Consider the following 15909-nt stretch of genomic DNA (forward strand, 5'->3'; position numbering starts at 1 on the left):
AGAGGAGCGTTTTCTAGTCGGGCTTGTAACATTTCACTTCCACCCCCAAACCAGGAAGTGCTGTGCAAGATGAGCCAAAGACAAAAGCAATCAGCCTCAGAAAGAAAACCCGCCAGGCTCCGGAAAGGCTATAAAGGGCTTCAACTTGGGACTGTTGTTCAATTTGGATTGGGACTGGGCAGTTTCCTCCCAAAAAACATTATTAAAATTTCCAAATTGCAACACCACGCCTCGCCCCACCCCACCCCCACCCCAAAAAAGTAAAATGTCAAAACAGACGCAGGCGCTCGCGCGCGCACATTCACAAACACAGAGACCAATTTGTTTTTGTGATCCGCTTTCCCATCCGCACGGTCCCGGACCAGATTTGGGTTGGCAAATTCTTCCAGCTAAGTGGACTGCAGAAAAGGTGTCTATTTCTCGAGATCCTAAGGGCGAAGAGTCCAGAAGTAGACGGCCACACCCGGGTCCCCGCTCTCCGGTTGCACAAGTCTGGCCAAGTGCCCCCCGGGCCTCCCGCCCTCCTCTGTGTGACCCGCAGGGAACCGAGCGGTCCGGGGTGCGCGGCCGAGGGTCACTGGGCCAAGACGGGACCGAGAGTGTTAAGTTTCAGGCCCGGACCGCACAGCCCGTAGCGGGCAGGAAGGGGAGGGCCCAGCGGGGCTGGGGGCAGCCCCTGCACGGGCGCGGGGCTGGATCGGAAAAGCCGCCTCACGGGCGCGCCCGCCGGCCCCTCCCCGCCCTGGGCAGCCTCCCTTCCAGTCTCCGCTGCGCCCTCCGGGAGGCAGCGCTCGTGGCCGCCTCGCCATGTCCCAGCCGGGCCAGAAGCCCGCCGCCTCCCCGCGGCCCCGGCGCGCTGCAGCGGCCCGCCGCACCCAGGAGGTGAGTGGCGCTCCCGTCCGAGCCGCAGGGCCGGGCACTGGGAGGACCCCAGCCCAGAAGCCGCGGGCAGCCGCCTCTGGGCGTAGCCGGCCTGGCCGCCACCCCGTGCGCCGCCTCCCGTTCTGGGAAGGACTCGGGCCCGCCGGGGCCGGGCAGGTGCAGGAGGTGGCCCGGGATTCCCGGGACCGGGCTGAGTGCGCTGGGCGTGGCGCGAGCGGAGCGGGGGTGGCCCGCGTCGGGAAAAGTTGGTGGGGAGACACGAGTGAAATGCTATGAGGATGAAAGGGACCAACGTTCATTCGGGACCCCCTGCTCCGCCCCAGGGCGGGTGGGGTCGTTCAACTGGACCGCAGTCTCCTGTCTTCCGCGTAAAGTCGGGGCTGCAGGGCGTGGCTGCAGGGCGTGGCTGCCGGGAGGAATAACACCTCGCGCCTACCAGCCCGGAGCCAGATGGGGGCGGGGCCAGCCGTTCGGGGCGGGGCCTGTGTCCGGCCCGGCCCAGGTGCCCGCCCACCTGACAGCTGCGGGACTCGCTGAGCTCTGTGCCAGCCAGGCCCAGAGCAGGTGGAGTGGAGCCCAGCGCCTTCAGCACCGCACCCTGAGTTCTCGCTGGGTCCCGCGTCGAGTTGCTCAGAGCAAACCGGTTATCACCATGGCATTCGCTAGCTGGTGGTACAAGACGGTAAATAGAAGCGAACGTCCTGGAGGACCGGGAAGGGAAGGGGAGGGAAGGTGTTCGCTTTGCCTTTCTGGGCGTGCGGACGAGGTATTGTCCGGGGTTTGGCGGGGAAGGGGTGGAGGCCGGGTGCGACCTCCGCTCGTGTCTTCAGGCTAGGCTCCGGGAGAGGCCCGGGCTCACCCTGCCGTGGTATGTGGGAGCGCGCCCGGACGTGCAAGTCCGTGTGAGCAGATGCACCGGGCTCAGCTCGTGCTCAGAACTTGAATGAAACAGGAATTTTTAAAGCTGGAGGAATTCCGCCCCAGGACGGGGATTCCTGGATGAACTCGGACTCAGCTCTGGAGAGCTAATATCTAGTGTTCGTTTTTAACCCATGAGTAAAGCTTAAGACAGGAATGTTGTTGGCCGTGCATTCTCCAACACAAAGGAGAGGCGGCTGGGATGGAGGCGTGGAGAAAACCCCAGACTCCAAGGAGCAGAAGCAACTGAGTGTGGTTAAGGCCCTTGTGTGGAAGGTGAAGGGTAGCGCTGCTCTGTACTTTATTACTTTGGATGAGGGACAAAGATGTTCCATTTGTTTAGTGTTTTGAATGCCAGGCCAACCGATTAGGTGTGATAGCCAGTCAAGCTGGCATTTGTAATGTGTAGGAACTAGGAGGCATGATTTAACATTAGATTACATTACTTGTGTATACCAGTCTCTGCCAGCATGTGGTACTGTAAAAAAAACAAAGCAAGGATGTTGTAATCAGGCCCTCTTTAGAAAGCAGTCTTGTGTTGGAATTAGTAAACCCTCTCTTACTAGCCAGTGACCATATACTGACCATCTAATGTGCCAGGCAAAGTGCTAGCCTCCAGGTACACTGTGGAAAACAGGACAGAGTTCTTGTTCTCAATGGGCAACGAGACAACTTTTTTGAACCTGTTTCCATATCTATAAAATGGGGGTGATAATAGGCACCACGTAAGGGACTCATTAGATTCACGAATCAAAGTTCCGTGGGTATATACTTTTAAAATATTGGGAATTCCACTTTCCCTTGAGATATTTCTTCATGAATGTTTCCCATTATGTATTCTGGGCTTTTAAAAGTTTGCTTTGAGTCATTATTGTCCTGAGGTTATCAGAATGCACCACATGAAGTCTGCAAATATGGATGTCAGTGGTTCAGAGCTGGTATCAGAATCCTTCCCAACTGGTGGTTCTCTAAAGGAAATTGTGGGGAACATTTGGATGAAAGTAGTTTAAATCTATGCTTTTAACTCTTACTTTTAAGAGCAGGGTGACATTTTGTTAAAACCTCTCTTAGAATCCAATTTTGGAAGTATAGTATTAGAGAAATTGTTTGCTAGTAGGAAGGTCCTAAAGTCAGCAATATGCCTGTGGCCAAACTTTGACTTTTCCTAAACCAGTGCTGTCCAGTAGAAATATAGTGAGCCACCTATGTCATTTTAAATTTTCCAGTAGCCACATAAACAAAAGAAACAGATAAAGTTAGTAGCATATTTTATTTAGCCCTCTATATCTCAAACATTATTTTAACATGTAATCACTGTATAAGTCATTTATTTTATATCTTTTTCATATTAATTCTTCAAAATCCAGTTCACACTTGCCACATTTCAAGTGCTCAGTAGGCATGAGTGACTAAAAATGTGGACAGTACAGCTTAGGTTCCTAACCAGTTTTGTATGGTGATTGTGAGGGGGTGATCAAAGGCCATTTGAGAATTAAATGCAAGTTAAGGGCCATTTTTCCACAAAAGAATATACACATACACACCCAACAGCCCACCAGTAAATCTCCTAAAGGTCCATGGAGCCCATTTATAACATATATACATACATAATATATATGCATGTATGTATATATAATAATATATACTTTTATAAAATATATTGATATATAATAGCATGGCTTTTGGTAAATCTCATAACAAATATCTTTAGTGGGATCCTTTAAATACTGAAAAAAAATTGTGACTGACCTAACTTTAAAAATTTAGGCAGAATATAATTAAGTAAAAGAAATATCTGTGATGTGTTTGTTTAAAATAATGCCACATTTCCCTTAAACATTGCAATGTATATTTCCACATTGATTGACATCAGTATCATTGATCTTCTGAAGTTAGAGTTATAAAGTTAGAGTTAAAGAACATCTGATGAGCATCGTAATGATGAAGAATAAATTTGGTTTACACCAGTAATTACATTCCTGAGTTCTAAGTTGACTTGATTAGTCCATATTAATTAAAGGTGTTCCTTAGCCTAATTAGACCCGTGGGCCCCGTGGCGGCATGATCAAGGAGCCGAGTCATTTGGGAGGCCCATCCTTGCAGCCAGCCTGGGAAGAGTGTCTGTCACAAGCCTTCCATGGCTGGACAGGCCACGTGGCTGCAGTGATGCTTAGGAGTAGGAATGCAAATTACAGTGTCTGCAAAAAGGGCACAGGCTTCAGGTGAAGAGAGAATGGAGGTCAGACACTTCAGTCTTTAGGTTGACAGTTTATGAGTTACGTTGCCTCCCATTGCAGATAAGACTTTTAAACTAAGAGTGATATCTCATGATGGTGTTCTTTAATCAGTTTTGACACTTCCCAAAAAGTTAATTATATTCTACAAGTGCTTTTTAAAGAATGATATAGCTTGCTGGGGGTGTAGAAGTGGGTGGTCATTTGAGATTCTTAGGTGTATGAATAATTAGTTCTGAGTAGGTTGTTTCAGTGGAATACAAGACTTCTCTAAGCAGCCCATTTCTATTCTCTCTTTTCCTTGAGGTTTTTTTGTTTTTGTTTTAATTGTGGTAAAATACACATAACATACAATTTATAACTTTAGCCATTTTTAAGTGTGAAGTTCAGTGAAATGAAGTATATTCATATTCTTAAGACGTCATCACCACCATCTATCTCCAGAACTCTTCTTATCTTGAAAAAATTGAGACTCTATACCCATTAAACATACATCCCAATTTGCTTTACAAACATGAATTCAAATATATAGCATTGTATTTAAGTATCTATGTTCTTTACCATTTTCCTTTTTTTATTCTATTTTAAGGACATTTAAGATGATATTGATATGCCGAAACCGGTTTGGCTCAGTGGATAGAGCGTCGGCCTGCGGACTGAAGGGTCCCAGGTTCGATTCCGGTCAAGGGCATGTACCAGGGTTGCGGGCACATCCCCAGTGGGAGGTGTGCAGGAGGCAGCTGATCGATGTTTCTCTCTCATCGATGTTTCTAACTCTCTATCTCTCTCCTTTCCTCTCTGTAAAAAATCAATAAAATATATTTTTAAAAAAAGATGATATTGATATATATGACATTTTGTTTATTCATTCATCTGAGAATGAACACTTAGGTTGCTTCCATTTTTAAAGGAACCACCTTACTGTTTTCCAAAGTGGTTGTACCATTTTACATTCCTACCATCAGTACACAGAGGGTCCAACTTCTTCACATACTCACCAATACTTGGCCCACTGCCTTCTGACTTTTAAGGTTTGCAATCTTATTGAATATGCCTTGTATGTGACAGTCAATTTTTCTTGCTGCTTTCAATATTCTGTCTTTGTCTTTCAACAGTTTGATTGTAATCTGGATTTATTTGAGTTCATCCTACTTGAAGTTTGTTGAGTTTCTTTTTTTTAATATATATTTTATTGAGTTTTTACAGAGAGGGATAGAGAGTTAGAAACATCGATGAGAGAGAGAAACATTGATCAGCTGCCTCCTGCACACCCCCCACTGGTGATGTGCCCACAACAGAGGTACATGCCCTTGACCGAAATCGAACCTGGGACCCTTCAGTCCGCAGGCTGACGCTCTATCCACTGAGCCAAACCGGTTAGTGTGAGTTTCTTGTTTATATTCATATCTTTCATCAAATATGGGAAGTTTTAGGCCATTATTCTTTAAATAATCACTGCCTCTTTTTCTCTCCTTCTTGTGGGACTTCCACCAAAGATCTGTTAAGTTCTGTTCACTTTTCTGTAGTCATTTTTCTTTTGGTACCTCAGATTCAATAATTTCAATTGTCCTATATATAGGTTATTATTATATTTCTTCTGCCTCCTCAAATCTTCCTTTGAAAATCCCTCTAGTGAATTTTTCATTTTAGTTATTGTATTTCTCTGCTCTAGAATTCCTTTTTACTTTCTTTTTAATCTTTTTACTGATGTTGCTTTTTTTACATACTTTTTTTTTTTTACTTTCTCTACTCACTGATTTTTAAAAATAAATATACCTCTCACATTAGCATTCTCAATGAGTTTGGGGTTTTTTAATTAAAGTAAAATGGGTGAGTAGGGAAATACATAGTCTTGATAAGAGGACTCTAAAATTTTCAAAAATTTTTATCACAGAAGAAGAGAGAATAACATAATGAATTCCTCATGTACCAATCCCCTGACTTCAATAATTATCAACATTGTAACATTATGCCAGTCTTGCTTTATCTATCCAACTTCCAGCCCCACCAACATACACACACACACACACACATACACACACCCTTCCAAAGTATTTTCAAGTGTGGGAATTGCACATTTAAGTGTCATCCCTGTGACCAACTCAGTATAGGTTGTTTGGAAAATGAATTCTCTCTACCCTGTGTACTTCATTTTCTTAGGTATAATATGGAAATGTGAGACTAATATAATACATAGTCATGAGACAAAGTCGTAAACATAAACTTATCAGATGAACCTAGTTCCTTTGTTCTTATAAAAATAAAAAATAAAATTTCTGTTCTAATACTTACAGCCTTAAACTTCTGCTTGCATCTCATATTCATTTTACTGTCTCATAATTCGCCACAATCAGATTAGTGCCAAAGAAAAAGAAGGGAGTGAAATAGCTTTTATTGTAGTCTTAAAATACAAAATAGCCAGGCAGTGGGCCAGGTTCCTCATTAACTCAGCCAATTTCATAAATATCCCATAAATATCCCTGGGGGTAGGTTAGCTCCATTTTACAAAGGAACACACACACACACACACACACACACACACACACACGTTAAATTACTTGCCCAAGGTCACATATCCTTTCAGATTCATGCTCTTTCTGTCCTATTAGAGTTTGTCAGGGAAAGGAATTCAGGGGATTGGTTACCCAGGTTATAGAAGTGGCTGGGAAGCCAACTGGAGTGGGTGAGGCAACCCAGAGATTAGAAGTTGCAGGAAGCTGCTACAGTTCCTAGGCTGGAAAGACAAAGGGAAGAGCTGGATCACCCTGCAGAAGCTGGAACCACCGTTGGCTTGTCCTTCAGGAGACCCTACTGCAGAGGCTCCCAGAGGCAGAGAGGAAGGGAAATACTGCCCACCCACCACCTCCGGTCTCTTGCTGGTGCCTCCCACTGGCCAAACCTAGGCTGAGGCCATCCATCTTGGGAGCTAGCAAACATCCCGGCTACACCAACAGGGCAGGCTCAGGGCGGCCCAGAACTCCACTAGGAAGACTGTGTTAAAGCAAAGCCAGCGTTACATCTTGGTCCTCCTTGTTTGCTAAACAATCCTGTTTTAGCAAGCAAAATACATAGACTAGATTTGAAAGGTTTTGGTAGGAAATATCAAATTTGCACATTGTCTCTAATTTTTCTACATATATACTAGAGGCCCGTGCACAAAATTCATACACGGGGGCGGGGGGGCGAGGGGGGGTGACAGACCTCAGCCCAGTCTGCACCCTCTCCAATCCGGGACCCCTTGGGGGATGTCCGACAGCTGGTTTAGGCCCAATCCCTAAACCGGCAGTCGGCCATCCCTGTCGCAATATGGGACCGCTGGCTCCTAACCCGTCACCTGCCTGCCTGCCTGATCGCCCCTAACCAATCTGCCTGCCTGCCTGATCCCCCCTAACCCCTCTGCCTGCCTGCCTGCCTGATTGCCCCTAACTTCTCTCCCCTGCCGGCCTGATTGCCCCTAACCACCTTTGCCTCGGCCCCCGCCATCATGACTTTGTCCGGAAGGATGTCCAGAAGATGTCTGATCTAATTAGCATATTACCCTTTTATTAGTGTATAGATATATAGATATAGATATAGATATAGATATATAGATATATACTAGTAGCCCTATGCATGAATCCATGCACCAGTAGCTCACCAGTAGCTCCCTGCTGACCTCCAGTAGCTCTCTGCCTCCTGCCCCACCCTCCTGTAGCTACCCCATCCCTCCTCCACCCCTCATAGCTTGCTGCCCTGCCCCCTCCTGTAGCTCTCCACCGCCTGCTTGTAGCTCGCTGCCCCACCCTCCTGCTGATCCATGATCTGGTCGTTATGTAGTCGCTATGCTTCATAGCGTAACAATCATTTGCATATTACACCTTTATTATATAGGATATTAGCTTTTTGTTCTTTTATCTAGTTTATGGACCTGAAAAGAACAAAAGTGCTTCACAGGGAACATTTATTGAAAAGTATTCATTCAATTAAGATTTAGTTGTCATACCCCCACCATGGAAAAAAAAGAATATAATTACCATGTGGTTAGGAAGGCTAAATATACATTTATGAAGTAATCAGTAAACAAGAAAGTCTACAATAAAGTGCTAATTAGTTTGCTTTACTAAGAAAATAGAGACTTATGTGCAGACATGAAGATATGATGTGCCAGGCATAGGGCAAGGCTCAGAGTTAGTCAGGAAATGCGGGTGTGAACACAAGGCCCTGAGCCATCAGAGCTCACCCAGGAGGCCCAGAGCTGCCCCAGCCTGCCTGACCAGGACAAGCCCCCCATGGAGGCTGACTCAGTGGGTGATTTGAGGAGCAGAAACCTCCACTTCCAGTCATGGTGCCACAAATCTCCCTGAAAAACCAGTGGTTTCCAATCCTAGCTGCATATTAGGAATTTCAGAAACTATACTCACGTCCAGGCCCCACCATGAGCAAACTAGCTCCAAGTCCCGGGCTCCAGTGTGAGTGTTTCCAAGCGTGCCCAGGGCCATGTGGCCCTCTCTGAGGGGCAGAACCCCTGCTGACCGAAGGCTTTCTGATCCTTAGGAGGCCCCGGAACAAGCCTTCCTCAGTAGGTGCAGTGGCGGTGCTGCGAGAGCTGAGCTTTGTGCACATGAAAGTCCAGAGGGCACCAAGATAACACTTTATTGCTTCGCGGTTTTGGTACAGTGGGCGCTGGACATGCAAATACTGATCTCTGTGGCCTTGTCTCCAAGTTGAAGAAGGAAAATTTTTTAAAACAACTTTAAAAAAATATATAATTCACAAACCATAAATTCACCCATTAAAACATACAATTTAATATTTTTAATGTACTCATAGGGTGGTACAACCATCGCCTCAATTTAATTTTAGAATATTTTTGTCACCTCCTAAAAGAAACTATCTTTATTATTATTTTTTAAATAAAGGGAAGACATTTCAGCGTTGGGTGCTGTTTCACAGCTGGCGTTGGACTTGGAAAAGCTCATTTGTTTCTGCCGTCTCTCCTCGTTCACATGTGTAGAAGTTTGTTGATTGTGTCTTATTCAGTGCAAGATATGCCCTTGTGTGTGTCCGTGCACGGTGCAATAGGGAGGGTGCCCAAATGCTGGAAGGTCCTCAGCTGGGTGGAAGCACGGGCTCCAAGTCTTACTGCTCCTGGCTCCTGTTATTTCCTGACAGGTTCAGGGTTTGGTTTGCTAGGGAAGACGGTTTTAGCATATAAATGCTATCTCCTAGAATGAGGATAAAGACAGCTGTACTTCCCTAATATGTGGTGATGCCAGGGGCTGGAAATCGTTTGGAAAATTATTCCTTCTTGAGAGAGGAAGGAAAGCCCTTTATTTGATTTGTTTCCCTGCTTCTGAACGCCTATCTTCGGTGGGGTGGTCTTCCCCGTGAAATTTTCCATGCTTTAGGGCTGGCCTCCTGCTCTACCTGTCTTTGGTCTCATCTCCAGCTGCTACTACAGGATGAAATGTGCAAGTATTGTGTGTCTGATTAATTTTATAAAACAAACCAGTCTTGGAAAAGAAGGGTTTTGTTTTGCTTTTGTTGTTGTTGTTGTTTTTGGTGCTGATTTTCATTTCAGAGCATTGGATTGAGACTTTTTTTTGTTAATCCTCACCTGAGGATATTTTTTCCATTGAATTTTAGAGAGAGTGGGAGGTGAAAGGTTCGGGGTTGGATCAGGATCACACAGAATGGACTCAAGCATCAGTGTAATCAAAATGATATTTATTCACGGCACCTGGACTGATTTTGAGAAAGAAACCAGTGGCAAATGGGGAAGGAGCAGGCTTTTTATGTGCTCAGGGAGAGCTGCAGATGGGGCTTCGGTTTGACACACATATCAGGACCGTGCCCCTGGTCTAGTTTTACAGTCTTGCCCTTTTGTCCTTATGCTGGTGCCAGATGTCCTTCCTCTGGGGGGCTGTGCAAGAATTGTGGTCTTCAGGAATTTCTGTAAAATAACCACTCAAGGGGAGCATGTTTGTGCAAGGCTTAGGCTTGCAGAACAAGCTTTCTTTTGTTAGCCCCTGCTAAGTTAGCCCTGTTTCTTGATTAACCCTTTCAGAAGGGAGGGGAAGCAACAGAGGGAAACATTGAGGTGAGAGAGACACATCGATTGGTTTCCTCCCGCCTGCACCCCAACAGGCAACTGAGGTACATGCTCTTGACCTGATTTGAACCCGTGATTCTACAGTCTGGGGACCAACGCTCTAACCACTGAACAACGCAGCTAGGGCTGGATTGAGAATTTCTGGATGTGAATCTCAAGAGCTTAGCTAGCTTTTAACTAGATGCAGCGTAGCCCAGCCTCTGACCATGACTGTAATCCTGACATGTGGTGTGACCAGGGAAGACCTCACCTTTCAGATCCTCTGTTTTTTCCCCATTTTATTCATCTATCTATTTATTTCTTTATTTATTTTAATTCTTTATTGTTGGAAGTTTTATATATGTCTCCTTTTTCCCCCAGTTGACCTCTCCCTGCCTGCTCCCCCCCGTCCCGCCCCAGGACATGCCCCCACCCTCCTATTGCCTGTGCCTATTGGTCATGCTCATATGCATGGATACAAGTCCTTTGGTTGATCTCTTACCACCCCTCCCTCTCCCTCTCCTGCCTTCCCTTTGGGGTTTGATGGTCTATTTGATGTTCTATGTCTCTGGATCTATTTTTGTTCATCAGTTTATGTTGTTCATTATATTCCACAAATGAGTGAGATCATGTGATATTTATCTTTCTCTGACTGGCTTATTTCACTTAGCATAATGCTCTCCAGTTCCATCCATGCTGCTGCAAATGGTAAGAATTCCTTCTTTTTTACCGCAGTGTAGTATTCCATTGTGTATATGTACCACAGTTTTCTAATCCACTCATCTGCTGTTGGGCACTTAAGCTGTTTCCAAATCTTAGCTATGGTGAATTGTGCTGCTATGAACACAGGGGTGTAAATATCCTTTCTGGTTGGTGTTTCTGGTTTCTTGGGATATAGTCCTAGAAGTGGGATTACTGGGTCAAATGGGAGTTCCATTTTTAGTTATTTGAGAAAACTCCATACTGTTCTCCACAGTGGCTGCACCAGTCTGCGTTCCCACCAGCAGTACAAGAGGGTTCCTTTTTCTCCGCATCCTCACCAGCACTTGTCATTTGTTGATTTGTTGATGATAGCCATTCTAACAGGTGTGAGATGGTACCTCATTATCATTTTGATTTGCATCTCTCGGATGATTACTGACTTTGAGCATGTTTTCATATGTCTATTGGCCTTCTATATGTTGACTTTTAAAAAGTGTCTATTTAGGTCCTTTGCCTATTCTTTGATTGGGTTGTTTATCTTCCTTTTGCTAAGTTGTATGAATTCCCTATACATTTTGGAGATTAAACCCTTACCGGAGATAACCTTGGCAAATATGTTCTCCCATGCAGTGGGCTTTCTTGTTTTGTTCATGGTTTCTTTTGCTGTGCAGAAGCTTTTTATTTTGATGTAGTTACATTTGGTTATTTTCTCCTTAGTTTCCATTGTCCTAGGAGCTGTATCGGTAAAGATATTGCTACAACACATGTCTGATATTTTGCTGCCTATGGACTCTTCAGAGATTTTTATGGTTTCCCATGTTACGTTTGAGTCCTTTAACCACATGATCATATCAATTGATTCAGAAAAAGCATTTTCTGAATGACAAAATTCAACACCCTTTTTTTAAATAAAAACTCTCAGCAAAGTGGGAATAAAGGAACCATACCTTAACATAATAAAAGCCTTTATTTTTGTGTATGGTGTAAGTTGGTGGTCTAGTTTCCTTTTTTTTTTGCATCTATCTGTCCAATTTTCCCAACACCATTTATTGAAGAGATTGTCTTGACTCCATTGTATGCTCTTGCCTCCTTTGTCAAATATTAATTGACCATAATGGCTTGGGTTGATTTCTGGATTCTCTAATCTATTCCATTGATCTATATGTCTGTTCTTGTGCTAGTACCAGGCAGTTTTGAGAACAGTGGCTTTGTAGTATAGCTTGATATCTGGTACTGTAATCCCTTCAACTTTGTTCTTTCTCAGAATTGCTATGGCTATTTAGGGTCTTTTTTTATTCCATATAAATTTTTGAAGAGTTTGTTCTAGCTCTGTGAAATATGCCCTTGGTATTTTAATGGGATTGCATTGAATCTATAGATTGCTTTGGGTAGTATGGACATTTTAATGATGTTGTTTCTAGCAATCCATGAACACGGTATATTCTTCCACTTGTTTATATCTTTATCTCTTTTTTTCAATGTTCTGTAGTCTTCTGCATACAGGTCTTTTACCTCCTTAACATTAAAAAGATCACACACCATGACCAAGTGGGGTTTATTCCGGGGATGCAACGATGGTACAATATCTGCAAATCAGTAAATGTGATACTTCACATAAACAAATTGAAAGACAAAAACCACATGATCATATCAATTGATGCAGAAAAAGCATTTGACAAAATTCAACACCTTTTTTTTGATAAAAACTCTCAGCAAAGTGAGAATAAAAGGACCATACCTTAACATAATAAAAGCCTTATATGACAAACCTATAGCCTACATAATACTCAATAGGCAAATACTAAGACCATTTCCCCTAAGAACACCAACAAGACAGGCATGCCCACTTTCACCATTCCTGTTCGACATAGTATTGGAAGTGCTAGCCATAGTGATCAGACAAGAAGAAGAAATAAAAGCTATCCAAATTTGAAAAGAAGAAATAAAACTGTCATTATTTGTAGATGACATGAATTGTACATAGGAAACCCTAAAGACTCCAAAGAAAGACTTCTAGATTTAATAAATGAATTCGGCAAATAGCATGACACAAAATTAACACTCAGAAATCTTTGGCATTTTTATACACCAAAATGAGCTCACAGAAAGAGAAACTAAAAAAAATCCCATTAACCATTGCAACAAAAAAATTAAGAAACCTAGGAATAGACAGATCCTCTATTCTTTTTAGTAGATGCTTAGCACATGTTAGTTTCTTTTTCCTCATGGAAAACTGCTTGGATTTATCGGGTTTGTGGTTTGATTCTCTTCCCTGACCTCTCTCTCCTTCCCTTCTCATGCTCATCACCTCTCCCCATCTCACCAGCCTCACATAGTAGTAGCAGACAAAGTTTTCTCTCTTTGTTCTTAGAAAGTCTTCCTGCAGATTCCTAAACTGGATAAGATTTGACATATTTCCCAAATATTTCATTTCACCATCTCAATTATGTCAAAAGTGCTCAATTATTCCTTGAATTAAAACATTAGGCACTTATACACTCTCTCAGTAAAAAGATATAATTGATTTTATGTCATTAATTGGGTGCTGAGTGTTGAATGAGCCTCAGAAAAGGGTCAGGGCAATGGTTCATTCAGAAAGTTGCTATTTACTGGAAATTGAATGGCATTAATAATTCTTGTTAATTCTCTTAAAGTGACGATGGTGGAGTTATATGGGAAAAGTCCTCAATTTAAGGAGATGCATGGTGAAATATTTAGGGGTAAAGTTTCAGGATATTTCCAATTTACTTTCAAATATAGGTACATATACAAACATAGATAAATAGATTTATGTATCTGTCTATAATATATGACAGATACATAGATCTGCATTAATAGTTGTTGAATCTAAGTGGTGGGAATATTGGCATTTAGTGTATTCTTTCAACCTTTTGTATGTTACCAAAATCTATATATAAAAGGCTAATATGCTAAGTTTCTCCGACCGTCCGACTGGTCACTATGACACGCACTGACCACCAGGGAGCAGATGCTCAGCACAGGAGCTGACGTGATACGCACTGGCCATTTACAAAGAAATGTCACTGCAGACCTGGCACCAACAAAGTAACATTCAGCTTCCCCCAAGTGGGACACAGACCCCCCACCATCCCGGAGTGACACCCCACCAAATCACAGCCAATGCTGCTGAGACCCCATGGTGCAAAATGTGGCCCACAGCCCAGCCCATCCTGGAAACGGTCGCTGTGGGCACCAGGTAATGACATTATGTAGCAACACCTGGCTTCCTCTCCCTGGCGACTGGCCTCCTTGGAGTTTCTTCAGCCCAGGAACATGGCTTGCTTTATAGCCAGGTACAAACATTTTACAGTTTGACCAAATGTCTGTTAAGCATTTTCCCATGCCTCATCTCATTTGATCCCCACAGAAGTCCTGGAGTAGGTAGATAGGAGACTCAGTAGAATCCTATTTTCTTTTCATTAGCCAGAAAGTGGAGATTTAGAAAGTTTAGAAACTTGACCTGACTGAAAAGAAGTAAGAAATGGTGGACCTTGAAAATGACTTCAGGTTTTCTCACTGCGCAGAATATAGTCAAACACTGCTGCAGTTAAATATTTTACCCTTTGTTCTCTCTGTGTGATCTACAATAATAATCTGCCTTGTGTTGATTCTTACTGCTGTGTTGCTGACAATTAACTGAAAGAGAAGTTGGGGTGCTTCACTGGGCTGGAAAAAGTTTAGTAAATCAGAAAGCAGGTCTAATTAAGCAAGTTTATTCTATGCATGTATATAATAGGCTAAGTTGACTCATGCACGTGCGATACATATAAAGCTCTGGCTGCGCCAATCGCATGCGTGTGTTTCAATCTGTCATTGTCAATCGTGAATTTGGTCGACACTATTATATTATAGAGAAAGGGCAAATAGTGATATTAAAATATTTCCTCTGATTAACTTCTTTGCAATGTGCATGAATCCGTGCACTGGGCCTCTAGTTTTATAACAAAAAGCTAGGTTAAAAAAGTAGAAAATGGAAAAATACCATACATACAGTTCCTAAAATTTTTGCCACTTGTTTATGTGATTTTTATTTGTCATTATGCTTTTGAATATTATAAAAAATCTTCCTATTGAGAGCAAATATTTCTTTTGAAATGACAAAATACCAATTCTTAAAATCCATAAGTTTTATAAGTTGTCATTATAACTTAACATTTAAAAAATATTTGTTATATATGTATTTAGAACCAACATTATTTTGAATAATTTTGAGCATTTCAATGAAAGCATGTAACTAATATTATTGCTTAATCTGGAGAACTGCAACTTTAAAACACCATCAGGAAACAACTTTTTAAAAATTTCTAAAGAAAAATATCTGAATACCAATAGAGAGAAAAAGCTGTACATTTACTGTGGGGTAATAAGTCATAACATATATTTGCTACATGAGTAGAAAGCAGATCGAGCCCTTCTGGAGAACATGGAACCTTGCACTGACTAGAGCAAACTGCCTCTTTATTTGTGAAATGGAATAATAATACCTCCTGGCAAGTAAATGAGATGCTCTAGGCAGTGTGTTCAGTAAAATAGTGGATACTGTTGTGTTATTACCTATATCTAATCTGACAAAGACATGGAATTGGAGATCATAAATGAATATGATATCATAGCTCTAAATGACCAGTTCTGGAAGGAGACAGACTGAGTAAATTTCTATCTGTCCCTCTTGAATTCTGTCTCCAAGTGCCGAAGAATTCTTCCCCCTAGTCTGGCCTTTAGGGATCTTTATTCTAAAACTTACCAATTCCCACCGTGGTGCATATGGGCTTTTAAGTGGTGTTTTCCCCCCAAGATTTATTAACTACTCACTACTGATTGCTCTCAACTGTGGACAAGCAAACTCCTGACTAGGACATGTGGGTAAGACGAGCCCTGTGTACAGGGCTTCATTCACAGGCTAGTGCAGCAGCCTGCTTTTCTGTGGATTCCACTCACCAGCTCATGAGAGCTTGTCATATGGGGAAGAACTTTCCATTCATCAAAGTGATTTCTTCATACTCTTTCATACAAAAATGCCCATGTGTTGGGCATTCCTTGGCCTTTCTTTTTTAATTTTACTAAAATATCTGTTGATATGAT

The 15909-nt window shown here is 42.8% G+C and overlaps 1 protein-coding gene across 3 annotated transcripts in view; it reads left to right on the top strand.

Moving 5' to 3' along the window:
* The first annotated feature begins 642 nt into the window (after positions 1-642).
* Positions 643-15909, top strand: part of CAST (calpastatin) — a 110533-nt gene continuing 95266 nt past the window's right edge. Inside the window, exon 1 of one of the 3 annotated variants that reach the window (XM_081088663.1) lies at positions 643-882. In XM_081088663.1, coding sequence (XP_080944789.1) covers positions 808-882 — 75 coding nt within the window. In that variant the 5' untranslated portion in view covers positions 643-807. Of the gene's footprint in view, positions 883-1360; positions 1565-15909 lie in introns of those variants that run through there. The other 2 variants (XM_081088662.1, XM_081088664.1) reach the window with 2 other exon arrangements.

This window comes from Myotis nattereri, assembly GCF_964212035.1.
Source record: "Myotis nattereri genome assembly, chromosome: 4".
NCBI classification, from domain to species: Eukaryota; Metazoa; Chordata; class Mammalia; order Chiroptera; family Vespertilionidae; genus Myotis; species Myotis nattereri.